General features: G+C 40.4%; 2 protein-coding genes across 2 annotated transcripts; one reads left to right on the top strand and one right to left on the bottom strand.

Annotated features, from left to right (window-relative positions):
* Nucleotides 1-142: 142 nt before the first annotated feature.
* XAB2 (XPA binding protein 2) lies at nucleotides 143-22,919 on the bottom strand. Its single transcript, XM_026676949.2, has 19 exons — nucleotides 22,746-22,919; nucleotides 21,459-21,607; nucleotides 21,018-21,141; nucleotides 19,271-19,468; nucleotides 17,236-17,370; nucleotides 16,927-17,091; nucleotides 16,046-16,190; nucleotides 15,445-15,596; nucleotides 14,902-15,021; nucleotides 14,450-14,581; nucleotides 13,450-13,581; nucleotides 11,831-11,944; nucleotides 10,000-10,162; nucleotides 9,178-9,368; nucleotides 5,465-5,587; nucleotides 4,606-4,777; nucleotides 4,371-4,497; nucleotides 1,194-1,303; nucleotides 143-1,056 (listed from the first exon to the last, which is right to left on the bottom strand). Exons 1-19 carry the CDS (start codon nucleotides 22,917-22,919, stop codon nucleotides 995-997), a joined length of 2,688 nt encoding a protein of 895 aa, XP_026532734.1. The 3' UTR covers nucleotides 143-994.
* PET100 (PET100 cytochrome c oxidase chaperone) lies at nucleotides 22,862-26,992 on the top strand. Its single transcript, XM_026676955.2, has 4 exons — nucleotides 22,862-23,000; nucleotides 24,905-24,985; nucleotides 26,725-26,757; nucleotides 26,847-26,992. The coding sequence occupies exons 1-4, from the start codon at nucleotides 22,968-22,970 to the stop codon at nucleotides 26,922-26,924; spliced, it is 225 nt and encodes a 74-aa protein (XP_026532740.1). The 5' UTR covers nucleotides 22,862-22,967; the 3' UTR covers nucleotides 26,925-26,992.

Genomic DNA, 26,992 nt, shown 5'->3' with positions numbered 1-26,992 from the left:
TAAAAAATGCAGGCATACAGAGAGGCTGCTGAAATCTACACAAGTAGAGGAAAAATGCAGGTGCCTGTGTTGAACAAGGAGTGAGCTCAAGATGGGGTTAGCTCCTATTGTCCTGCCAGTATTTGTTAGTGGAATTGAGTTATTCCATGCTCTATGGATTTATTCACTTTTTCCAACTTGTTCAAATGCATTTAAAGCCATACTCTTCAATTTTCTAATGTCAAAGCTAATATATAATTAGTTACAATTTGTTCCTGGCAAATATCAACATGAGATGGAGAGAAGGCGTAACTTCTATTTCTCCTGTGGCCTGACCATACTGGCTGGGAATTCTGGGGGATTTAGTTCCAGCACACCTTGAAGACTCCAAATTAAAGAATTTCCAATTTTAAGAAAGCTCATTTAAGAAAATCTGTAGCCTTGGTTTTGTATTGCAAAAAACTGTTTAAATCTGCAGTTCTTAATATTTATAAAACTATAGGAACATTCATTTTAAAAGTTCATTTCTATGAATGAAGGCTAATTTTACACAGTAAACAATTATTTCACCTTTGACCATGATGTACATTACGTTCCCCACTGCCCTTGTTTCCATAATTGCCTTGTTTGTAATTTTAAGATTTCAGCCCAGGCAATAATAAAGCTTTTAGTGATAATGAAATTGGTTCAGAATAGATATTACCATATTTCCAGAAAGATAAGCCTGAGTTTAAGAAAACTCCCCATGAAGAAATAGTGTCTCCATTCATTACCACCCTTTTCACAAATCTTTTAAAGGTAAATTATTTGGGATACAAGTTCCCCTTCCTGTTGGTTAAATACAATACAACTATCAACAGTATTTTATAAATTGCTTCTTTCTCTATTAGGTTGAGTTGCCAAGAAGAACAGCAGCTTAGAAGATCACAAAGAAAAGACTTTACATGGCACACTGGTTAACCAGGAAAGTGTTGTCTCTACTCCAGCTTAAAGCAGTTCATTAATAACAAATAGCTCAGTCTTCTTTAAGTCCACCAAACACAGCAGAGGGGACAGTCTTTTGTTCCAGCTGCACCTCTGTAAAAAGAAGAGTTAGAATGGTTAGTATGAAGGCTGGGCATATATTGGCTTTTCAAAAACAGAGCTCCCATTCACCAAAGTCAGCAGCCATAGCGCGAGAAGAATGCTGCCGAGTTAACCACCTTCCCTCTTACCATCAGGCTCATTGTCTTCACTCTCATCGCTGTCATCCAAATTGATGTCTATCTCATCAGGATTGGCCTGCTTGGAAAGTTCAGCCAATTCACTGCGGGAAGCATCACTCCTGAAAATAAGCAAAGGGAAGAAGAGTGAACTTGACAGCATGATTTCCAATTGGAACTGTCCTGTACTTATCTTTCCCTAATAAAAGGAGGTTGTCTATCCTTTTGCCCCGGCTTTACGTTTTCAAAAACATATTGACATTTGTACATCTAAAGCAGATACAGCCACACTGTCATCCATTTTCTAATATAAGAGTGAATTCATTCACTGGTTGAGTGGGGATGATTAACCAGCCGTATAATTTGTGGGGTCTTGTGTTCAGGACAGGCAATCTGATGCCCTTTGACTGAAACTTTCACAAGTCCCAATAAACCTAATTAAAAGTTCTGGGAGGATGGGAATTTTAAGCATTTTCGAAGCACCCAGTTATCTTCACTGCCTGGAAGAACCAGCTTCACACCTGTTTAGCTATGGTGATTACAATTTGCCTTTTGGAAAGTTATTATCTCAGTCTAGGCTATCTTGGTAGAGTTACTGAGGTAAGGAGGAAGATAACTTTATCTTCCAAAGGAGCTTCTAAGGATGAACGTGGAAAGAGTAGAAACCAAACTCTGGAAATTGCCATGAAGAAAGATAAAAAAAAAACTCAGGAGCTTAACAAAAGCTTCAGACAACTGTTAGAAAAGACAAGAAGCAATATTATAACATTTATAAGGAGGATGGAAACACATTGAAGATTGAAACCCAAGGAAATGTTCAAAATACCTCTGAACTCAGAATAAGGTCCCCAACCTCTAATTGGTATGCTAAAGGAACTCCACGGACAGATAGTAACTGATTTAAAGGAGATTAAAAGAAGATGGAAGGGGTACCATACTGAAACATTGCACAGTAGAGGTGGTCAGCATCCATATACCCTAAAATGGGTCGCCAACCTTTTGGACCTCAGGGACCACCAAACTCATAATTTTAGATCCCAGGGACCACTAACTGGTTCTCTGGGTGTGGCCTAATTTGTGGGTGTGGCTTGGTGGTCATGTGACTGGCTGGGCATGGCTTGTATGTAAATATTATAAATATTTATATAAATATTGAATTTTTAATTAAAGAGCAACTTTTATCCAAAATCAGGCAAAGCAGGCAAATTGAGTTGCTCACAGAATCATTCAGTGATCTATCTGCCATCAGCTAGCTCAGTCTCTCAAATTTGCTTTCCGTGAGACTACACTGAATTTGCTTGCAAGCAAACCTTCAGTCTCAAGGGAGGTTTGGCTGTACTTAAAAGCAGAGCTGAAGATCTAAGGACTATCTAGAAAGCAAGAAATCCAACCATTTCCTGCTTCCTATCTTATCTAAATCTCCCGGCACAGCAGAACAGATGATGGTCGGAAAAAGGAAAAATAGCAATTTAGCAGGCAAGCTTACCGGGTAAGGAGTGAGTGGGCGGGGAGGGTTCCCGTGGGCCATGTGGGCTGTGCAGCCTTGTGTTTCTGCGCAGCCTGGATTAATTGCTTTCGGGGGGGGTGCTCTGGGGGTGAGATTTATCTGCAGCCCACCAAAATTTTCTCACGGCCCACCGGTTGGCGACCGCTGCCCTAAAAGATATTCCCTACTTACAAGAACCTCTACTACTAGAAGTTAATTATTGTCAAATTGGAGGACTACCGAAACGGATGGAACACCTACAGAAATACAACATGCAACAGAAGAAGAATCAGTAAAGGTTCTAATCGAGCTATGCCGGCAAATCTGGAGAATAATATGAGGACCAAGAGATTGGAAGAGGATGGTTTTCATTCCAATTCCCAAAAAAGGGGATTTGATAGAATGTGCAAACTATCACAGAATACCCTTCATTATACATGCTAGCAAAATAATACTTAGGATCCATATAACAATGAATTAAGAGTTTTACATGGAAAAAGTAATGCTGGATTTGGAGCTAACTTTAGAAAAGGCTAAATAATAGGAGACATTACAGCTGATGCAAGCTGGATAATTGAAAAACAAAAAAAAAAAAATACCCCCAAAGAAATCAGTACTGGTAGTCCTTGCTTATTAACTGCCTCGTTTAGTGACTGTTAGAAGTTATGACTGTGACCTTTCATATTTACAATTATCAGTGTCCCGCTGCCACATGATTGCCATTGAGATGCTTTGTGATCAGCGCACATTTGCAACTGTCACAATATCCCACAGCAACATGATTACCACTTGTGTGCTTCCTGATGGCTTGCAACAATGAAGATGCAGAAGTGAAATCACAAGTTCTGGCCATGTGATGCCTCACTTAAGTTCAACTCTCCAGCCATCTCTTTTATAGCCCCAAAAATAGAGAGGATCTGTTCTAACCCTCTTGCCCAGCTCATTATCCAACTGTAGGCTATGCTGTCTCTTATCTGATCATTTCCGCAGCAGCATCTCTTTACTCCATCACCCAAGATCTTTCTCACATACTATTACATCATTTGAAGGCATAGCTCTAGGAAAAAGCTGTAATACTGGGAAAGATGGAAGGAAAGAGATCAGCAGCAAACTGGATGAACTCAGTAACAATGGCATATTGGGGGTACTGGTGGAAGACCTGAAGCACCCAGTTAGGGATAGCATCATGGAGAAAATCTTATGTGTGTGGTCACTAAAAGTTGACATCATGTCAATGACACATAATCACATAAGTAGTCAATGAAATCAGAAAGCCAAATAGTACACTCTGCTGGGTTCCCAATGTGTCATAAATCATTCAGACCACACTGTACAAAAAGTACCAAAACTATAAATGCAAAGCAGGCTGTCCTTGGCAATACTTCACTGTCATCTTTCCCTAGAAAAATGCATTTGATAGCTTGAAAGCTGAAATAGCTATTTGGTAGAAACTTGTGTTAGTTTCTCAAGGCAACACCACAGTCCTGTTCTCATTCTAGACATGTTAGCAGCTAGGGTACTATCTATTCAACTGTTTCTTCCTGATTCTCGATGGGTTAAAATAAATAAACATTGTCTTGAGCTCCTGAATACAAATCAAATAATTGATCCCATTTTTCCCATCATGATTTTTTGATGATGTTATGAATCCAAACAATCTTCATAGGGGGAAAAGGTAAGTCACCTGCTTATAGTAGCCTCACCTGACAAACAAGATCTTCTCCTTAGCTCGAGGCTGATCTCTTTCTGCTTCGGCTGCCAGGTGTTCTGCTCGCTGCTCTAAGAGCTTCATGTCATCCATGCCGCTCTGTCCTGGTGCTAAGTCGGACACTGAAACAAGACAATGTTAAAGAGGCAGGATGAGCAGAAGGGACAGGGAGAGGTTAGAAGAGAACAGGAGAATGTACTCCTCTCCGTCTAAGAGAAGGCAAGAAATACCTGTGCCTGTGGCATTGCTGTAAACCTTTAGCATCTGAGAAGCCATGAAGTTAACCTGAGTATTGTAAGTAGCCTGCACACTTCGCTTAATGCGCAGCATTTCTCGGATAGTGTCTTCGTTCCCATGCCGAATCTCAAATTCTTTCCATGTCTGCCAGAAGTTGGCCGTAGTCTGAGAAGAGAAACCAAAAAGACATGTGTTTTGAGGATTGCTGGGAAAGAGACCGTGGCAAAATTCAATAGTTGATTCAGAGACTCCTGTTTCCACGCTTCTCTGAGCTTTCTGATATAAAAAAGGAAAGATTTAATGAGGGCAAGAGGACAGAGGTCAACTATTATTGTGCTCTTTATCTTCTGCATCAGGAATGGGCAGTCACAAACAACAGAAACATATCTATTGTGTAAGCAAAACAAACGAACACACCTTTATCCATCAGGTTGCAGATGGAAGGATCCACCTTTAGTTTTTCCAAACTGCATATAAGATTGTCGTGTCATAATACATATTCAGGGGTACCCTGGTACTCAACTACTTTGAAACTCATCAAATTTGGTACTCGATGCATTTTGACATGAAAATTTTGTCCCGGTACTCATAGTTTGTTTGGCACTCAACGCACAAGCTAGAATTTGTTGGTATTGGCTGCCTTGTGACATTATACCTTATGGGAAAAATTTGTTTGCTACACATTGTGCCAATTAATGAGTACCGAGGTACCACTTTATTTTGAACTGAGCAGGGAGTGATCATCTCTGCTCTTTTGGCAAAATGAGGAGCTTCTTCCTTCCTCCCCCCAACTAAATATTGCCACAAGCAGACAGTAAGCTAGTTCTCCAGTACACAGAAAAAGCCACTTACTCGGGGGTCACACATCTGTGAGCAATAGGAATAGATTGCCCGAGCTCTGTCTATTTCACCCAATTTGCATTCCATATCAGCAAAGCGCAGACACATCTCCCGAGCGTGTTCATCTGATAGCACCTGAAAAAAGTATGGATATTTAAATGTACCACGCCCTTCAATACTTCAGCTTCTAGGGTGGCATGAACTAATAATAAACAGCTAAGTATAGCATCTAAGGATTACGATTACCCAGAGGGCTTTCAGAATATTTTAGCAATTGGAATATCTGAACTGATCCAGGAAAACAAAACCAATTTGAACAATGTGAAAAAGTCCGTGGCTGTATGGATGCCACAGCCAAAAAGAGATAAATGCAGATGCAACTAGAAAAGGATGAGAGGTAGCTGGATTGAGTGGGAAGAATTCTTCTGGGCATCGGACAACTGACTCTGCAGAAAAACAATTAACTTTTCTTTAGATGAAAAAAACAAACCCAACAAACCTTTTCTGCTCTTTATGGAGGAACCTCTCTTCCGGCAAAGGAACTGACTTCATTCATAGGGGAATCTTACATCCTATGATTTATAAAGTCTTTGAAACCAAATTCCATTCAATCAGCAAAAACATCATCCTCAATTGTTAACTTTCTTCCCCAACTGCAAACTCTTTGCTCTTTGTACTGGTGAGTCTGTTGTCCACTGGTCAGAAGAACATCTGAACAGCAAGTCCAAAAGACATTCACAGACTCTGTGGCGCCAGTAGTAGTATTCCCTAAGATGGGCCTACAAGTGTTGCAATACTTTCTCCAATCAATCAAAAGTCTCATCTGGGAAAGCTTCTGGAAATCTGCTTGAGGCAAGTTGTATGTGCCAATGCAATACAATCTTAGTCAGCAACTTAATGGAAGAGCCGTAGACCCGCTTAAATCGTGCTCCTAGTTTGTATACATAAAGAGACCGCTGGTTTCAGTCAATATCCTGCAAATATTTAACTTGTTGAATATTTTGCTAGCGTTGGATGTATTTGGGATACAATTGGGCAACACAATCACTTAGGAATAAAGTTACCATGCCGATGTGGGAAAATGCACAAACCTTGCAACAATGTCTATAGCTCCTTCACTTTCCTGGCTGACACAGTTACCAAGAACACAGCCTTCTAAGCTAATATTTTATTTATTTATTTTAATTTTTATTCTTTAAAAACAAAAAATATAAAAATCTCATTTCCATTAATAGTAATTGTGTCATTGTATATACATGTTTCTTATGTTAGTGTTGTACGTTATGATTCTTGATACTGAGAGTATTTACACCAAGACAAATTCCTTGTGTGTCCAATCACACTTGACCAATAAAGTATTCTATTCTTATTTTGTGACTATACATTATTTTTATCCTTATCCTTCACCCATTCGTACCACCTCTCCCATGTCGCACAGTATTCTCGATCCTCTTTGCCTTTCAGTTCCATAGTGAATTTATCTTGTTCAGCACAGTCCATTATGTTTTGAATCAAAACTTCATCTGGTGGTATATATATTTATCTTTACTCAAATTCCCTTTTAATCATACCTAATAAAAATGTTTCGGGTTCCAATTTCAATTTATATTTTGTAATCTCAAAAAGCCATCTGTATTTTCTTCCAGTATTTTTTGACCTCTATACACTGCCACCACATATGGAAAAACGTTCCTTTCTTTTGTTTGCACTTCCAGCATTCTGGTTTCAAGGTTGGATACATTTTCGCCAGTCGTGCCGGCGCTAAGTGCCATCTACAAAACATTTTATATTGATTTGCTTTGAATGCTGTTGACAAAGTCAGCTTCCAGTTCTTGGTCCAAGTCTTTTCCCACTCATCCAAATTTATATTATGACCCACATTTCTCACCCAGGCAATCATTGGTCCCTTAACAATTTCCTCCTCTAGTTCTACCTCCAGTAAATAATTATATGTTCGTGTTATAAATTTTATATCCTTGCCTGTCAAGATTTGGTCCAATTTTTGTAAATCTTTATCTATCCCTAGCTCCTTTACATCTTTCTTAAATTTAGTTTGAATTTGCAAATATACCCACCAGTCTAATATTATCCCTTGTTCTTTTAGTTTATCCAGTGTTTTTAATTCTAAGCTAATATTTTAGCTGGAATCCTAAATAATAGGTTTGAATGAATCATTGTTACTCTAAATCAGTTGTAGTTCAAGAGAATCACTGAATAGCATCCCCTCATTAAGGGCTTGCATACGGTGGTCTATTCATGGTTACCTATTCCAGCTTAAGGATCTTTATCACATTGTCTAGTAATACTGCATATACTTTTAATATGAAATCTAAGTTAGCTAGGTGAGCATCCCCTCTAAAAAGTTCCTCTTCCTCCTCCTCCTATTCCACAAAGAACTGCCACAGGTGACATTTGCCCTGCAGAATCTGTAGGATGAGCAAGGGCACAAAATAAGTGAAATGATGCTGAGACAGCATCTGACTTTTATGGAGGCTGCTGCCTGGGCCCTGGTGCTTCTTGAACCTTATTTTTTTTTTTTTTTGACTCGTATTATGTGAGTGGCTTTCTTTTACTTTTCTCCTGCTCCTGGAGTGTGACGTGGGAGAAAGGAGACAAGGGATGTTGCGGGCCAGTTGGAAGAAGAAATTTGTGATGAAGTCGATGCCACAGCAAGATCCCAGAGAGACAAAAGATTCCTCTCGTTTTGCCAGGAAACTCTTCACCTTTAATTGTCAAATGACTATGCCCATAGATATTACATGTTGCCCTCTTTCTTGGCTGGAGCTAGCAAGTCTGGCATCTTTCTTGGTGCCTGGCTTCTGTCATTGGGCTACAGTCTTCTCCTTCAGGTCCTTTTCTTGCTTTAGTGGGAGAACTAAAACTACCCGAGCACCCACCGTGTATCTCTGTTATATCCAAAGTGGCAGGTACAAAAGGGGCTGAGGATTCCCATATTTGGGTCTCTATGCCCTCCTGACAGACCACTTCAGATAGAGGATTCCCTTTGTACCCCTGCTGATTTATCTCATGTGAATGGAATGAAAAGCTATGGGCAGAGTCTTTCAATCTATAACAACACCCAACTTTCCCTCTTGTGAAATTCCTTTCCTGGATTGATTGGGAGAGGGCAGGATGCTAAGCTATTCTCTGGCTCTTCTGTTGTCACTCTTCTGTTGTCACAAAGTACAGTGAAGTTGCTAGTGCTGTATGGAGGCTGTTGCAGACTCTAGGGATTAACATTGCCTGATTCAAGTCTTAGAGGCGTCTCAGCTGTTCTGGAAATTCACTCTCCAGTCTTTGAGCATGAAGGCTTTCACCATTGTTTGACTTTTTCTATCCTGATGGCTGATTTCTTTTCCTTTTTTAATTTTTCTTTTCTTGACAGTCACCTCCAGAAGCTGGGGATGTCAATGGGAATGTTTCCTGCTTGACCTAGTCAAGAATAAAAGTAGTCTTCTCCAAGGGAGCAGGCAATTCTTCCTGGCCTTTCTGATCAACTCAACAAATACCAATCATTTCCTATTGGCTTGATTTGATAACTGACCTCAGGGATACCTGCAGATTTATATAGGAGGATGCAGACCAAGATGCACATGCTCTAGTAAGTGACCTACATTTTTAATTGTGGTGAGCAAGCAAGAACAGATTAAGCCGTATCATGAAGCTGAATAATATGGGTTAGGATGGGAAAACCAATAGATGCAATTTAGAGAGAATAAACTAACCTCAATCGCTTTCTCATAGATGCTACGTGTGTGGGTGACGCCATAAATTTCAGCTGCTCTCTTGATGTAGATGTTGTACATATCATGCTTCTCTGAAGGCAGCACAGCCTGAGTAGCCCGCTCATATACTGCCATGGCATGGCGGGCCAGCCCATATTCCTCCTCCAGCTTGGCATATAAGAGATAGATAGCTGCAAAAGGAAAGAAAATTGGACCCAAATTTCACCTCCCTTCAATTTCAGGCCAATGTTTTTCATATCCAGACTTATTAGCAGTCTTGTTATCAAAAAACACTCAAATAAATCCTTGCTGAGAACTTGCTCACTCTGATTCATCTTGCTCTCCTCCACTAAATGATGAAGAAATGAAGAGAAGTTCTATGTCTATGGAGATTCTCGTCCCAACGTTGCTTTTTCAAGTGGTAACTGGACTTTTTTTGTTTTTGCTTGAAGACGTTTCGCATCTCATCCAAGAAGCTTCCACAGTTCTGAAGAACTGAACTAAAGATGCTTCTTGGATGAGAACAAAAACATCTTCAAGCAAAAACGAAGTCCAGTTGCCTTTTGAAAAAAGCAGCTTTGGGAAGAGAACTTCTCTTTACTTCAATTTTCTTCAATTTCCAATGAAAAAGACATTTTTGAGTCCTCAAGATCCTTCTCAGGCCAATAAAGCAAGTCCATCCATAGGGATTATTAGATAGGCTAGGAAGTTTGCTACAATCCATTATTGTCCAGAAGACATGTCCCATCCAACCTTTATCATCAGAATCTGACTGAAGAGTTTGTGACTCAACTTTTTGTTAGAGAGACACTTCATACATACTTTTTGCGTATTTCTGGGGACAGCTATCCAAGGCCTGCTCAAAAAGATCCCGAGCACGCTCCAACTTCTTCCCACCATAGCGGTCAATGAATTTGGTTAGATAGGTGTTCCAGATATCATAAACATTTGGCCACTTAAACAAGGAGATGCCTCTCTCATATGCCTGCCAAAATGAACAGAAGTATAAACAAAACATTCAAGACTGCTTTGCAGAAGGCTCTGCCCTATTCCTCGCTCACTTCAATATCATAGGGGACTGTCGTGATTTAACTATACCAATTCACATTTTTTTTAGAATAAACTTTATTAATTTTACAATTAAAACAACATGAACACAAAGAAAAAAATTAAAAACTTTTCAACATCGACAGTTTGTGATTTCGTTTGTAACATTTTGTGCAATATTTATAATTGATATCTAATGCGAATATATATTTACTACAGCTACTACTAATCTACCTATACCATTTATTATATAGACTGTCTTCACAAGGTTTGAACCATTCATACCAACAGTCCCAAATTCTGATGATTCTTTATCTTTTAGGTCTAGAGTTAATTTATCCATTTCTGCACAACTCATTACCTTTTGAATTATCAATTCTTCTGGTAGAGTGAAGGCCTGTTTCCAACATTGAGCAAAGGCCAGTCTGGCCGCTGTCAATGTATGTAATATTATGTATTTAACTTTTTGTCCATGTTGTTTCCTAAATATCCCTAATAAGAATAATTCTTATTTAGAATAATTCAATTTGTTCCTTCGTAATTTCTTCCAACCATTTTTTAATTCTCAGCCAATATTTTTGGGATTCTTTGCACTTCCAGTATTTCAGGCTCATGTTGGGATACATCCTCGCCAATCTCGAAGGGGGGAGATGCCGCCTGTAGAACATTTTATAGGCATTTTCCTTGTATGCTGCTGATATTGTAACTTTATTCACATTTTAAGGACTACTTTTCTTCCTGCAAATTGCTAACCAACCAACAACCACTTTAATCGGACATCCTAGGGCCCTTCTACTGTATTGGAATGCTAATTCTATCTGTTATGTTTCTGTTTAACTTTCCAATTAAACAAAAAAACAACTGATAGCAATCCCAGGAGAAAACAATTTTTTTTTTCAATTATTATAAACAATAGCTAAGGACAGCAAAGGTGCATGGCAATTATAGTGCAAAGTATTTACTCTGTCCCTATAGCTGTCCCTACACCTAAGCTATTGGTTTGTTCTGAAACCCAGACCATCTCAACGTAAAATATATTGGCTAGTTTGTTCAGAGTTTTGAGAAAGAGAACGAGAGATATTGAATACAGCAATTATCCTTTGCAACATACTGTACATCAGAGGTAATATTCAGCAGGTTCTGACCAGTTCTGGAGAACCGGTAGCGGAAATTTTGAGTCGTTCAGAGAACCAGCAAATACCACCTCTGACTGGCCCTGCTCCCATCTATTCTCTGCCTCCCAAGTCCCAGCTGATCGGCTGGGTCTTCTTTGGTTGCCCTGCACAGGAGAATGGAGCTGGAAAGCAGGTTAGTGGGGTGGGGAGGGAATGGGATTTTGCAGTAACCTTCCCCCAGGAGTGGAGAGGGAATGGAGACTTTACAGTATCTTTTCCCTGACACGCCCACCAAGCCACACCCACAGAACCGGTAGTAAAAAAATTTGAATCCCACCACTGCTGTACATAATAAGACCTTAGTGTACTGCAGCTGGTTTGAAGCTCTCTTCTGCGCTTACCATCTGTAACATGCAGTGTTCTAGGTTCAGTGACTTCTATGCTGATACAAACCCAGATGGTAGAAGGAAGCATTGATGAAACCAACTCACCTTGAAGCTCTCTTCAAAATATTTGTGCTCCTCCAGGAACAGACCATAGTTAATGATGATTTGTGGGGTGGCAATGCGTAGATCCAAAATACGATCGTATACAGCCTTAGTAGACTAGGAATGGCAAAGTAAAAAAAAAAAAAAAGCTTCAATACTAGGCTGGATCAGAACTCCAATCACAGGCACAGATTCTTAATACTCACTTCCCAATTATGCCCAGAATGAGAAGAAACACTTAAATTTGAGACTGAATGGTTTTTCTAGTAGTGTAACCTGCTGGGGTTCTTCCCAACTGGTCATCTCAGGTGCTGTCACGCTCCCTATCAGTAACATGATAGACGTTAAATGAATAGAAATACAGCAATGCACTTATGGGAGACTATTATCACCATTCTTCTTCAGCTACTTAGGGGAAGGAACAGATGGCTGTGCCAATAGTTCTATTCTGACCCTGCTGCTTCAAGAGATTATTTCCAAGCCAAACTTATGAAATAGGAAGGAAAGGATGCTCAGATTCCTTAAAGAGGAAGAGCAAAAAAAAGATTATTTTTTTTTATTTTGGATGACTTCTTACTCACTTGCTAAATTTAGAAGGTTAAGAAATATCTTGATTTGATTCTAAGGGGGGAATATTATTTTTAGAACATTTCACCTGCACTTGGTTACAGGACTTTGTCCAATCTCATAATGCCTAGAGCAGAGGTCTCCAAACTTGGCAACTTTAAGACTTGTGGACTTCAACTGAAGTAGTCAAAGTACAGTATTTCCTATTAGAAAGGAACAGACTATTCTGATGTTAAAACATGCCCCAGTGAAGGTGGACTGGGACATTTAGTGATCAGCATATTTCAGTCCTGATACATTTTGTGTCTTATAATGATATATGTATTTAAGTAAACCATTATTTGAATTTTGATCCAGATACAAAAATAAAATACATTTTAGTTTTCAAGTGTAGCTTGTCATGCAGTTAAGTTTGAAAGAAAATCCAGGAATTGTAATAGCTCCTCAGCACCATCAATTTAATTTGTCCTGGTTTTAAAAAAAACATTTTTAAGTTCCCATGTGACACAAAATCACCATAAATACTGTATTTTTCACTCCATAAGACAACCCCCCCCCCCCCAAAAAAAGTGGGTGAAAATGTCTGTGCGTCTTATGGAGTGAATATTGTGTCATGGTGCCCGTCCTTTGGTGAATAGCAGCCAGGCCATAGTGGTGGGGTCCTTTTACATTGCTGAACCCTGTCTCTTCTGTCTTTGTCATTGCCCTCCTCTTCTGTCTCTTTTCCGCAGTGCAGGAGTCAATAGGCAGAGCTGGCACATGAGAGGACACCTATCTGTGGTCTTCTCAGGCTCCGGTTCAGAATATTTCTTTTTCTTGTTTTTCTCCTCTAAACCTAAGTGTGTCTTATGGAACGAAAATGGTAAATATCCACAAGTCTTAAAAGTTGCCCAATTTGGGGACCCCTGGCCTAGAGAGACAAAAAGGAGAAGTTTCTTCTAGATGTCAAGCTTAGGCTAACAAATCTCTGCCTGGCGAGATGGCTCATTGTAAAAATTGCCAGAAGAAATGCCAGCCAGGATAGGTAAGAATGGAAGCCAACCAAGACCACTTACTTTGAAAGTGCCGAGACTTTCTTCCAAGTCAGCCAGCATGGACCAAACCTTGAGGGACTTATATACACGATTCTGCACAGGCTCTGTGGAATCAAAATATTCAGCTTTCTTAGCTGGGATAGCTGTAGCTTTCTGGAAGGAGAAAAAAATGGTAAGAACAGAGGAAGTAGAATCCCCGGGCCAAGCAGATTAAGAATTGGGTTCATATACAGTATATACAGATATTTGAGATCAAGTAGCTTTGTTGTCTGCAAAAGAAATCCTGACTTTCTTCAGGCTTGCTTAACTAGACCCATGCCCCTCTTATTCTGGAGTAAAAAGAATCTTTTGTCAGCTTCCCAGGGATCAGATTCTTGGCCCACTAGATCCAGGAAGAATTAGAGACTATAGAGCAGGGGTGTCAAACTCAAGGCCCACGGGGTGCTTAGATCTGGCCCCCTCCAGCTCAGTTTTCACTGGCAGAGGGGTAGCAAAACAAACTAAAAACAAAACACATGTTTCCCCTTTTGCATTTGAGTATGCAAGAAGGGAGAGGAAAGGAGAAAGGGGAAAGAGAAAAGAAGAAAAGATGGGAAGAGAGCAAGGAAGGAAAAATAAGGAAAGAGGGGAAGAAGAAAGGAGAAGGAAAAAGAAGAAAAGGAAGGAAGGAAGGAAGGAAGGAAGGAAGGAAGGAAGGAAGGAAGGAAGGAAGGAAGAAAAGGAAGGAAGGTTATGAGAGTGAGGGAGGGTCTGGGGGAAGTCCTGCCATAGGACTTGGCCACCACAGGTGCCCCCGATACAGATTGGGCATGGTGAGCTGGCCATGCCCCCCTGACCACTACCCCCCACCATCCCCGAGGTCAAACACAACCGTGATGCAGCCCTCAATTAAATCGAGTTTGACACCCTTGATATAGACCATCTGTTCAAACCTAATCCTTTGTGAAAAGATTACAAGCAAGCAAGTTTGATTACAAGACTTTCAGAATGCCCTCTTCCTATTTGTTTGGCTTCTTCTCACCCTCAGGATACGCAGGGCTTGATCGTAGTTCTCATGCCGCAGCTCCATCTCACCATACTCGCACCAGACGCTGGCCAGTTCATCCACCTGCTTGAAGTTCACCTTGGTGGCCTTTTCAAAAATTGTTCTGGCCTGGTACAAGACAGGGAGGAAAAAAAAATAAGAGGAAAAGCTAGGAAAGAAAAAAAAAACAAAACACCTCACCATGTCTTCTCTTTGGGATCTAGTATGTAATGCGGCTGACATGACCCTCCCTCCCCAAATTGCTTTGTGCATCACCAAGGATCACCAAGGCCCTTTTCAGAAAACCTACAACCTTTAAGTACTCATTTGGAATGTTTTTATATGTTTATGGTGAAAAACGTGTAATTTAACTCTTCAGAGAGCAACTAGGAAAGAGAGGCAGGAAATAGGCTAGGGGAGTGCTTGGCTCTGCCCAGTGCATCACTCACATCTTCTATCTGTCCATTGGTCTCGTAGAACTTGGCGAAAGAAACCCACAACGTATGTGACTTTCCAGTGGCTTTAAACGGGTCGACAGTCTGCACTGCTTCCGTGTACGTGTTGATGATCTGGTAAGAGTAAAAAGTAAGTCAGAAAGGAGAGTCATGATTGGAATGTTCCTTGCTTGCTTGCTTGATGCTTGGGTGAGATACCGTGAAACATAAAACTGAGCAAATGAGAAGAAAAGACTCTTTGTCTTAACTCAGCCTCATTAAGAGACAGATTTTTAAAGCTATTTTAAGATGCAAGTACATGAAAAGAAGCCCAGATATCTCCTATTTTCACAGATAAACCTAATCTCCAAGGACTCTCAAACTGGGTGGCTGACTGGTTCAAGCTGACTGCTTGAAAAGTAGTTCCATGAGCTCTAGTTCCAGAATGTTATTGTTATCTAACATCAAACCCAGCATTTAATAAATGGGAACGGTGTTGTAGGCTACTGGCTTGGCAACGCGACAGTTCTAGCCATTCAGAGATGAACGTTCTCCTACCTCCCAAGGTTTGCCTTCGTACAGCTTCACCCGCTTGTGCCACTCATGGACGTTGTGAGGATTCTGGCGCAGGAGGACACTGTTGAGAAGCAGAGGCCGACGTGTGATCAGCTGCTCAAAGCGTGCCAGGCGCAGTTCCAGATCTACATCATCTGTTTTCCAAACAGAAAAACAGCAGAAATGAACTTAGACTGTAGGACCGTAGTTCTTTTCTATTCAACTACGCAGTTCTCTAAAGGAGTGGGAAGAATAAGAAAAGAGTTGTGTAGCCTATAACTAATGTATGGGATGGATAAAAAGAGAGAGAACGTTTTCTATTAACACAAGGTGTTATCTGTGATAAAACACAGGGAAACATCCAGCAATATGTAAAGATCCAGGATAGAGGTGGACAGAATGTGGCCATCTACAAGTTGGAGAACTCCAACTTAGTGAAGGATGGTGAAATGAAGGAGGACTGCAAGACCAAACAATCTGGGAAGTCCTGATTGGTGAAAGTCTGAAAGCTTGAGAAGACACAAAAACTGTGTTACTTGCTCCCCTAGATCCAGCTTAAAGAGAAGGAGTAACATTTGCTTTCTTCTGGCTAAGCTGCTCTTACCATCCTCCTCACGTCCCATTTCAGAGGTGGTCTCCATCTTAGCAGCAATCATGCTCTCCTCAAACTGGGCGTAGCTGTCAAACACTTGAGTGAAATCCCGTACTGTCATCACTGTCTGAATAGCTTCTTCATACACATCACGAGCCTAAGGCAGAGACAACAATCACAGAGGCTGCTCCAGGACCCAGCTTGTTGGCTTTTCTTCTTCAGCCACCTGGTGGTTTGCACCTCTCTTCGAAAGGAATTGGTTTTATAAAAACACAGTCCATCTCTCAAGATGCAATCCATCTTTAGGAAAACCAGGTTCTCATTTATATGGGACAGCCCTGTCAGTCAAAAGGCAGCTAACTGAAATGAACATGATCTAACAGGGAGGAAATCTTCCTCAGGAACTGTTGCAGTTACTGCTAAGAAATTACACCTCCTATGTCAGTTCAAAGTGACGGCTGACAGCTAGGCTTAAACCTACTTGAAAAGCAAACTTCAGGCAACAGAAAGTTGTGCCCATAATTTGATTTGCCCATCAAATTCAGTCCAATAACTAAGAGTATTTTGGGTCCTCGTTTACCAAAATAAGGATAGAAGGCTGAGTGATGCACAACTGAAAGGCTGGTAGAGATGTACAATAGATTTTTTTTCAAATCTTTGGTAAGGGTTAAAAAAAAAAAAGACTTAACGGAAGTTCCTAGGGCTGTACAAATTGACCTGCAAAATAACAGGTCCATTCCTAATCCTAATTCTCAATTTAGTAGGGAAAAATCAGATAAAAAAACAATTCGGTGGATGTACTCCGCCCAATCTATGCTTTGGGAATTTTCTTCCTGGGATGGGATTCTAGCCTGTATCATCATATCATGCAGACTGCTGGATTCAGTGCCTACCTTCTCAAAATGGCCACTGCGGATGTAGTAATCTGCCAAAGAACACCACAGCTTGCCCAACTGGTCAGTGAAACGAGTCAGGCCACCTCGGATGATGGCCCCTACATTGAGTGACTTCACCTTGTCTGGATTTTGAGAGATGAGATCACAGAGCTCGTGCCATAACTGCAAAAGAAGCCCGAAGTGCCACATAATAAGAGGCAATAGAAAAGCTTCTGAGAGGCATAGAAAAAGCATGCAGATTTAGATGAAGGAAACTTAATATGCAACTCTGGATGGTAGAAATGATTGACTACTACAGAATCCTACCTGATAATTAGATTTTCCCTCCTTGGAAACAAAACGTTCATCATTCACCACAGCTCCAAGACGGACAGCGGCTTCATCCAGACGGTCAATGGAGCGCAGATACTCAATATATTCCTCTGCATTCTCAGGGCTCAGCTGCAACATAAAAGAAACCATACCTATAAACCCCGTATCAACGACTCAGAGCATATAGCCATTAGAGAATTTAGGATTAATTAGAGTGATGATGGAAATGCTATTCTGAAGACTAGTCGAGTACAAGAACCAATCTGCATTCATCAGCCTACATTAGATGAATATATTAGGCTGTTCAGTTTATGATGATTTTGCTTTTGGGAGAGAACATCGAGGAACAACTAAGCTGTACATGGTCAATATTATGTTAACAGTTTAGGAAAACACAAAGGGGAGCAAAACTCAGGAACCCTGAACTTAAACTACTTCTAGTTATTAATACATTTAATTATCACACTATTTCAAAAGTCCATGTGCCAACCATATCTCCTTCTTTTCTGTAAATGATGTGAGAGGTTCTATTAATATGTCCACAAATCCTACGCCAATTAAGAAAGAACAGCCTTAGGAAAATGAAACTGCTAACAACCAGGCCAAGATGATAGTATTTCCTTAGCTCAGACACGTCAACAAATTTTTTGAGGTCTTTATCCCAGTTTTATCTTTAACTTGCATATGGGATCAGGTATATTCTATTATTCCCCAATTCTGGAAACTTACAGGTGTGTGGACTTTTCCTCTTGAAAGTCTTAGCAATGGTCACGATGGCTGTGAAATTGTGATAGTCTATATATCTAGAAGTTGTTTCTGAGTCACATATTATGTAATCCCTTCTTTTATGTACATTTACAAGATTCCAAAAAAAAAAAAAAAAAAAGGACAAATATTCTATATTTTAACAGTTGTAGTATACAAGGAGGAATGATAGAACAGTAACTTGCCATGTGTGGAGACACACACACACACACACACAAATATGACCGTGCTCATTTGCCATATTAAAGCTGATAACATTTGAACATATTTAGACCTGATTTTTATCTTAAACACACAGAGAACACATAGAAGCCCTATAACAGACCATAATCAATAAGCTGAAGATCACAGGTACCTCAACATAAATGCCAATCAAACAAACTATGTCTGTTCTTAGACTTTGTCAGAAATAGTCTTCCTCAGGCCAATGTTTTCCAATAAAGGACTCAAGAAAACTGCAAATAAAAATAATTTCTCAGTTCCTGATCTATGCCAGTAACAAAAAGTAGCTAAAGGAGGAAGAACTATGGTATTCTCTGATTGACCCCCATTTTTTAGAGTACGCAACCATTTTGGAGAGGAAAATTATAAAATATATATTACAGGTAGCTCAGGATTTACTACTACAAATGGGACCAGAATTTGTTGCTAAGCTAGGCAGTTGTTAAATGAGTTAAATGTTAAATGAGTTGCGCCCAAGTATATGACTTTTTGCCATGGTCGTAAAGCAAATCATTGCAGTAATTAAGTGAATCATGCAGCTGTGAAGTGAATCTGGCTCGCTCCCCCGCAAATTGACTTTACCTGTCAGAAGCCACTTGGGAATAACACAAATGGCAGTCTCATGATCCTGAAATGCTGCAATGGTCATAAATACATGCTGGTTGCCAAGTGCCCGAATTTTGATCCTGTGACTGTGGGGATGCTGCAGCAGTTGTGAGAGGACCAACTGTGACTTTTTTCAACACCATTGTAATTTTGAGTGGTCGCTAAGTGAATGGATTTTAAGTCAAGGGGTGTCAAAGATTGAACCGCTTTGTTTTTTTCAAACCTTAACTCTTTTCAACTTGCCAATGAAATGGGGGGGGAGGGGGAAATCGAATGCTGAGAAAGTGTGTGTGGATCGTGAGAGCCTGGCAATCATCAAGGTCATCACTATAGGTGCTTGAGAAAGAGATGGACTGTTCCCATAATGAAAAGACGTCTCATAATTGGACAATCTTGACAAGGAGCACCTATAGTGGGAATGGGGGGACACCCTCACCTTTAGGTACCTACGGTAGACCCGTACAGCTGTCTCAGGTAATGGATACAGTCGCACAAACTTCAGGTAAAGTGGCCAGATACGATGGTGCTGTGTGATGGGCAGAGCTCTGAGCGCCCGGTCAAATGTCCTGCGGGTACGGGTGATCCGACATTGATCCATGAGAAACTGGCAGTAATCTAGCCATATCCGAGGCATCTGTGGGAAATATAAGATACCAGAAATAAAATAATCATTTCATCAAATCAGACAAAAGTCCATATTGTCCAACAATCTGATTCAAAGATGGTTGCCTTCAGTCAGATACACACACACACCCTTGAATAAAAAGGGTCCACCTATAACTTCATGTTGAAATGGCCTTTATATCTGTGAACACAGCCTCCCTAAAAGAATTTAAATAAATGTAAATGTTTTAAATAAGAACATAACCAGTCTCCTGATGGATTGGACCTCTGGCTCATCTAGTCTAGCAGTCTGTTCTCACAGTGGCCAACCAATTGTACAAGCACATTAGTCTTCAGAAGGAGTCACTTCGCTAGCAAGGCTAATAACCATGACTTTCATACAGTTTTTGAAGTCAGTCAAGCAAGTAGCCAGTAACACATCTTGAGGTAGTGAATTACACATTTAAAAAACAGCAACAACACTTTTTTCTACCCTGATTCTTCCAAGATTCAATTTCATCGGATGAAATAGTTTCTCCTTGTTCACTTTGTTTGCATCATGCATCATTTTTACACCTCAACCACATTTCCTCTCATTTGCCTGTTTTCTAGGCTCTCAAAATCTCTATATTGTGACCTTTCTTCATAGGAAAGCTGCTCCAGCCCCTTAAAAATCTTACATAGTCCTTGACTTACATCCACAACTCAGCATAGAATTTTGGCTGTGAGTCATTGCAATTGTACTTTTTTTTTTCTTTTTAGCATTTGGCATTCTCAAATTCCCCCCTTCCCTTGATTTACGGGAGATGTTTTCCTCCCTGTTTTCCTCCCTTTTTGGTTTTGCAAGTCCAAGAGGCACAGGAAGTAGCATGAGCTCCCTTACGTATGGTAACTTCAGATCTCTTACCTATGAATATGTATTGCTTATATGTTACTTATGCATTAATCTCTCATCTTTCTGAGAATTATAAATTTGAGTATATCTCTTTCTTGGAGGGGAGGGTGGTCTGACTCAAATATTGTATTCTTCCTTCTAGCATGAGCTGTCTAATAAACACTAAAGTTTAAGCTTTGATTATTGGCTTTTTCCATAGTAAGTTGAGTTATTACATGACTGGACGCAACGTTTCAACCATTTTTACCATGGCCACTAAGTGTACATTATGGTTGTTAATGTCATGTGGTGCAATTCTTATCCAATTGGGGTCTTTGCAAAACTAAAAAAAAATGCAAAACGCAATTGGGATACTTCAACCGCAGTACTGCACAACTGCAAGCTAGCTTCTAAGCAACCAAAATGTGATCATATAACCACCAGAGTGATGTAGCAGTCATACCTCTGAGGACAGGTTGCAAGCAGGTAACTTTTTTTGAGCCTGTCCTAACTTCAAATAGTTGTTGATCATAAATCAAGGACTACCTTGTAGTCACCTTCCTTTCCAATCGGAAAACTAATCAGCAAGTGTTTTAAACTGAGCCCCCTTGAACTTAATGCACAGGCCAAATGCTTTTCCCATCCATGTCGTCCTGCTCCTCTCAGGCTCTACCAAACCCTTTGAGTCTGCAGGCTAATACTGTACCTTATGCATGAAGACCAGGGCACGCTCATGGCAGTTGTTAACTTCTTCATAGCAGGGATCTGTTACACATTTGCTCTTAACTTGTTTCCGCCGCTGCTTAAGATAGTTGTACCAGAGCTTGTAGCTGCAAAACAAAAGAGATCATCAACATCAAAATAAAGAATCTCGATCTTTTCCAACTCTGACTGACAGCAAATTTTGAACCACAATCTTCACACTTTTGTTGGGAAGATTTGGCTACCCAAAGTATTACTAATCTCTTTCAGCAAAAACAAACTTTGACAAAAAAAAAAAAAAAAGCAAGGGGCAGAAAGGGCATCCGAGTTATTGACTTTGAAAAATCAGTGGCTTTTATAAAAAACTGGGTGTTAAAAATATAATTTCAATATTTGCAAAAATGCAATTTTCAAAACAATCATAATGAATGAAAGATAACTATACCTTCCTGGCAATTCCTTAAGAGCTCTCTCATAGATCAGGTTCAGGATATGTTTGGGAGCATTCTGCTTGAAGTCAATATAGCGGATCCAGCACTTGACAGAAAATGGGTTGCGCAAGATCTCTTCTTCATATTGTAGGTCTTCTTCCTCCTGTGCAGGGAGGTGACATGGGTTTGGACAAAAAGCAGTTTTCTTTCACTGAACAGCCCTACAACCTCAATATCTCAACAGTACTATTTTCAGGTTTTTTCTATAGGATAGATGATAGCATTATGTAGTAATAACACATATATGGGGGACCAAGAAAATCTAAACACTTATCCTAATCTCAGTGTCATTAAATAGCTGCTGGCTATTTAATCCCTGTAATGTTCCTATCCACACCACTAGTTATATGGTAATAATAGGTTAATAAAAATAATTTTATAAGAGTATGTTACTAAATGTTGATATAAAAGTTGTAATAGACTTGGAAATACTATTAATTGAAATATTAATGTTATGGTCTTTCCTGCCCATTTCACAAAGGCACTGAGTAATTGCAGCTATACTTATCTTAAAATGTGCTTTCAAAAGCAACATAGCATTTTGTGATTTTCATCCATTGATCATATACTGTTAGAAGTTGGTTATACAAGCCATTTTAGGGTGCCTATATAATTCCCAAATCTTTTCTTAAAGATAAAATGCAGACAGTAGTTTTAGACAGCCAGGCTTTCCTGTCTGATCTTTATCAGAGCAACTGTTATTCCTTCCATCACAACTATGGATTGCGATTCACAGTTGATAATTAAGGGGCACAAGCTTTTTCACCACGAGCAAAAATCCCCACGGTATATTGACGATGTTGCAAAAGCGATCCACTGTAACTGCACTGCTTTTTCTGTTCGCGATCGGGGGTGTTTGTTCAAGTATATACTTAGACCAGTATACTTACACTTAAAAAGACTTATGTCTAAGTCTATTCATCCATGTTGTAGGACTGTAGTGTTCTTATTATTATCCTTCCCATCTTCTTCATTACCCCCTTCCTATTGGTATCATTGTTATGATCAGGATTACTCTGTGGCTTTTGCAGCTTTTGCACCGGAGACAAATTCCTCCAATCACACTTGACCAATAAAGTACAGCATTCCACTCTTATTACTCCATTGAGGGGGGAAAAAAGATATCGAAGCGAGCCTCCCCTTCCGAGGGGTTGCATTGAGAAAAAGCCTCGCCACGTAAACATCAATGGAAGCCCAACCTCCCGACCCAGGGACCCAACTTCTTCCCCAGCCGTACTCACGAAGAAAAGCTCCCGCTTTCCTGAGACAGTCTCCGACTCCGGCATCGCGGCCTTTGCCTGTCGAGGCCAAATACGGCGCGCAAAGATGACGTCTTTCCTCCCTTCTTCGTTGCGTTCGAAATTTAACATTGAATCAGTCCCTCGTCTCCGTCTTGCATTGGGCTGGCCTCCCATTGGCCATTGGAGAGAGGAGGCGGGTTCCTTTTTCCGTCGCCGGGCATCATGATATCCAGGAACCAGCTTGAGATTTTGCGGGTCTGTATTGCGATGGCGGCGGGAAGATTGGGGCGGGGGGGCGGCGGGGGGAGAGAGAGGCTGGATTCAGGTTTATTAAAGGGATCGGTCGGGTGGAAGCGGCCCGCTAGATCCCGGGGCGGCTTCCTACGTTCCGCTTTGGGGGAAGGGTCAAGGTCGGAGGACCTGCGACATAGTGGAGACTTAGAATAACTTTTATTGTCACTTTTGAATGTACACTGATTGGCATACATTAAAATGAAATTTCGTTGCATACAGCTCTCAAAGGGTCACCACCTCCAATATACACTACATAAGTAAATATGCATATTCATACATACATGCATACATACAAAATTATGCATATACCCACATATAAGAACTCGGGAATTCTTATTTTTGACGTGTTTCAGTGCGTGAACTCTAAGTTGCACTTGTTAATAGGCTTTGCAGGGAAACAACGCCGCCTCCTCTCACTCCCTTCCTGCAATTATTCCTTGGGGCTTAAACTGATCAGAAACTTGGAGCTATTGAGGAAAAGAGGAAGAGTCCTCCACTTATGAGCTCAATTGAGCCCAATTTTTTTTCTTGCTAAGCAAGACAGTTGTCAAGTGAAATTTGTCCCATTTTACCACCTTTCTTGCTACAGCTGTTAAGTGAATCACCGCCGTTGTTAAATTAGTGACTCGGTTGTTAAGTGAATCTGGTTTCCCCATTGACTTTGCTTGTCAGAAGGTCGTAAAAGGGGATCGTGTGATCCTGGGACACTGCAACTGTCATAAGCATTTGAATTTTTGATCATGTGACCATGGGAGTGCTGCAACGGTCATAAGTGTGAAAAAAGGTTATAAGTCCCTTTTTTCAGTGCCGTTGTAACTTTGAATGGTCACTAGATGAACTGTTGTAAGTCGAGGACTATCTGTGTTGGGAGGAATTGGCTCCTTCTCTTCCCCTGCAAGTGATGTTTGTCAACCTTGGCAGCTTGAAGATGGGTAACTTCAACTCATGCTGGCTGGGGAATTTCTGGAAACTGAAGTCCACATAATTTCAAGTTGACAAGATTGAGACTTTGCCCTATAGCAGTGACTCTCAAAGGGTGGCCTAGGACCCTTTCCAGGGGATCTGCTAGGTCAAAATTATTTTCATAATAATGCAAAGATTTTTTTTTTCACTCTTTAGTTTTACATTGCTGCTAAACATGTTAGGTTTTAGTATGGAGTCAAAACAGAATTTCCTGAAAAGGCTGCAGTGCTTCTTTCTTTTCCAACTAAGATCTGTGTGAGGCTGACTTTTCCTTATGTATTCCTTCCAAAACAGCAGATGGCAGCAGATTGAATGCAGAAATAAATAGGACAATTCAGCACTCTTCTGTTAAATCAGATATTAAGAAGATTTGAAAATACTAAAACAATGCTACTCTTTTTACTATTTGTTTTTGTTTTGGAAAATGTAATTATTTTTATGCTAAAATATATTAACATGAAAATAGCTTTATTTGCAAAGAGCTTGATTTATGATGAACAATATATGAATTATAGGGAGATGGACAATTAAATATGAAATATAAATAAATAAAATACTATAAAATATTCTCTATTTTAATTTCTAATATAGTAAATATTGATAGATACAACACGTGTTAACAACAATTCTTTGACATATCAATAATTTTTAAACATGTAAAGAGATCGTGAGACCAAAAAGTTTGAGAACTGCTGCCAGAGAGACTAGTACAGCTGTGGATATCACCAATGCTAAAAAGAATTAGTCTGAAAAGAAATACAGACTCTTTCTTTTTACCATTTTGGTAATGTCTGCCTTTTACCTAAGGAAGTAAGAAAAAAAAATCCAATATAAGTCAAGTAAAGCAATTTTTTTTCTGTGATTCAACCAACGGCATTTGGGTTTTTTTCTTTCTCTTTCAGATGATGCTGTATCTGACTTTCCCAGTTGCTATATTCTGGACAGCAAATCAGACTGAATTTTTTGAAAAATATGCAATCGCAGTAAGTCGTCTGTAATCAGATGAGAAAATTTTGTGCTAATACATTTATTTCCAAAGTTTCCCTGATGTTCATCTCCCCCTCCCCCAAAAAAAGGGGGGGAGAATCTGCCTGGTATCAATACCTGGAAAGATTCTGGAAAAGATAAGCAACAAATCTACGAGCACCTAGAGCAGGGGTTCCCAGCACCTGGTCTGTGGTCTGGTACTGAGCCATGGCCCATTGGAAACCGGGCCACGCAAGTGGCAGTTGAGCTTGCAAAGCTGCATTTGTGCAAGCAGTGTGCTCGCAAAACCATCCCCTCTTTTTTCCCTGCCACTGGTCTGCAGAGCTGGAAAATTGGAAACCACTGACCTAAAGGCAAACAAAGTCATAACCAAAAAGTTGCAGGAATTGGGTATGCAATTGCAGATTGCAAGAATTGGGTATGTCTAGTTTAATAAAAAGGAGGACTAGGGGTGACATGATTAACAGTGTTCCAGTATCTAAAGGCCTGCCACAAAGGAGAGGAGGTCAACCGATTCTCCAAAGCATCTGCAGGTACCACAGGAAGCAAAGGAGGGAAACTAATCAAAGAGAGGACCAACCTAGAAACTAGCAGAAATTTCCTGCCAGTTAGAACAATGAATCATTGGAACAACTTGCCTCCAGAAGTTGTGGATGCTCCAACACTTTATCTGACTGGTAGGTTTCCTGCTTGAGCAGGGAGTTGGACTAGAACAGTGGTCGCCAATCAGGGGGACCACTGGTGGTCCGTGAGAAAATTTTGGTGGTCCACAGGGAAATGTCACCTCAAAGCACTCCCCAAAGCAATTAATCCAGGCTGCGCGGGAACACAAGGCTGCGCTGCCCACATGGCCCGCGGGAACACAAGGCTTGCGTCACTTGCATTGTGAACAACACGAGGTAGTGAGGGGAGGGGGGAACTTGCCCCACGCGCCTCACACACCTCACCTGGCCACCAGGCTGCTCCTTTCTCCTCTTCTGCTTTTGGCTGCACGCAAGGAAAGCAGCAAAACTCTTTCTCTCCCCTCAACTCTGCCAAAAATGAGTCTTTGGGACCCTGCAAGGCATCCTGCTCTAAGAGGCTGCGCCGATGTGACAACTCTCACAAAGACTCATTTCTGGTGGAGTTTGGGGGGGGGGGGAGAGAAAGAAAGACTTCCGCTGCTTCTGCTTTCCTTCCATGAAGCCAAAAGTCTCTCTCTCTCTCTCCCCCTGAGAACGGAGCTGGAGATGGTATCCTGCAATCTCAAATAAAGAATGATCAATCGGTAGGAAAATGGGGTGGGGAATTTTCCTGCAGACTTTTTGGGGGATTTTCCCAGGGTCTCTGGTCCACAGGATTTAAAATTATGAGTTTGGTGGTCCCTGAGGTCCAAAAAGTTGGCGCCCCCTGGACTAGAAGACTTCCAAGGTTTCTTCCAACTCCGTTATTCTGCATTTTTTCTATTTTGATTTAAATTGGACTTGCTCAAGTACTGGCTGGACTCTATGGTCTATCATGCTAAAATAAAAGAAATTCACAATAGTGACAAGTAGGACATTCAGTAGAACATAGTAGAGCATCTTCCCTCCTAAATGATGCACCTTGATTCCAGTTTCCATTCAACTATTTCTTTTAAGCACAGCATTTTACTTGCTGATCTCCTCTCCATTTTTTCTTGGTGGCATTTTATATTCTGTCATAGCTTGTTATATCACTTCTGACACTAATTGTTTTCTTGCTACATTTTCTACAGAGCAAGATCTTTCAACCTCTAAATGAAGAGCAGGTAAATCTGTTGCTGCAATAAATGCCATTAATGTACAGTTTGGAAGGGAGTAAAATCAATGGTGAAAATTGCATTTCTGTCTTCTCCAGAGAAAAGATCTAGAAGCCTTTAGAAAGAGATTGCGGGAGATGAGTGAGAAGAAACAGTTGGAGGAGGCTAAAAAATAATGGAGTGGTATTCTCCCTTTAATTCCAGAAGATTTTCGGCAATGAAATGAAATTGTATTCCACAATAA

Source organism: Notechis scutatus, chromosome 2 (assembly GCF_049901735.1).
Source record: "Notechis scutatus isolate UNSWTSFEM ecotype Mainland chromosome 2, rNotScu1.2, whole genome shotgun sequence".
NCBI lineage: Eukaryota > Metazoa > Chordata > Lepidosauria > Squamata > Elapidae > Notechis > Notechis scutatus.
The sequence above is the reverse complement of the archived record's forward strand: the minus strand, read 5'-3'. Positions and strand labels throughout refer to the sequence as shown.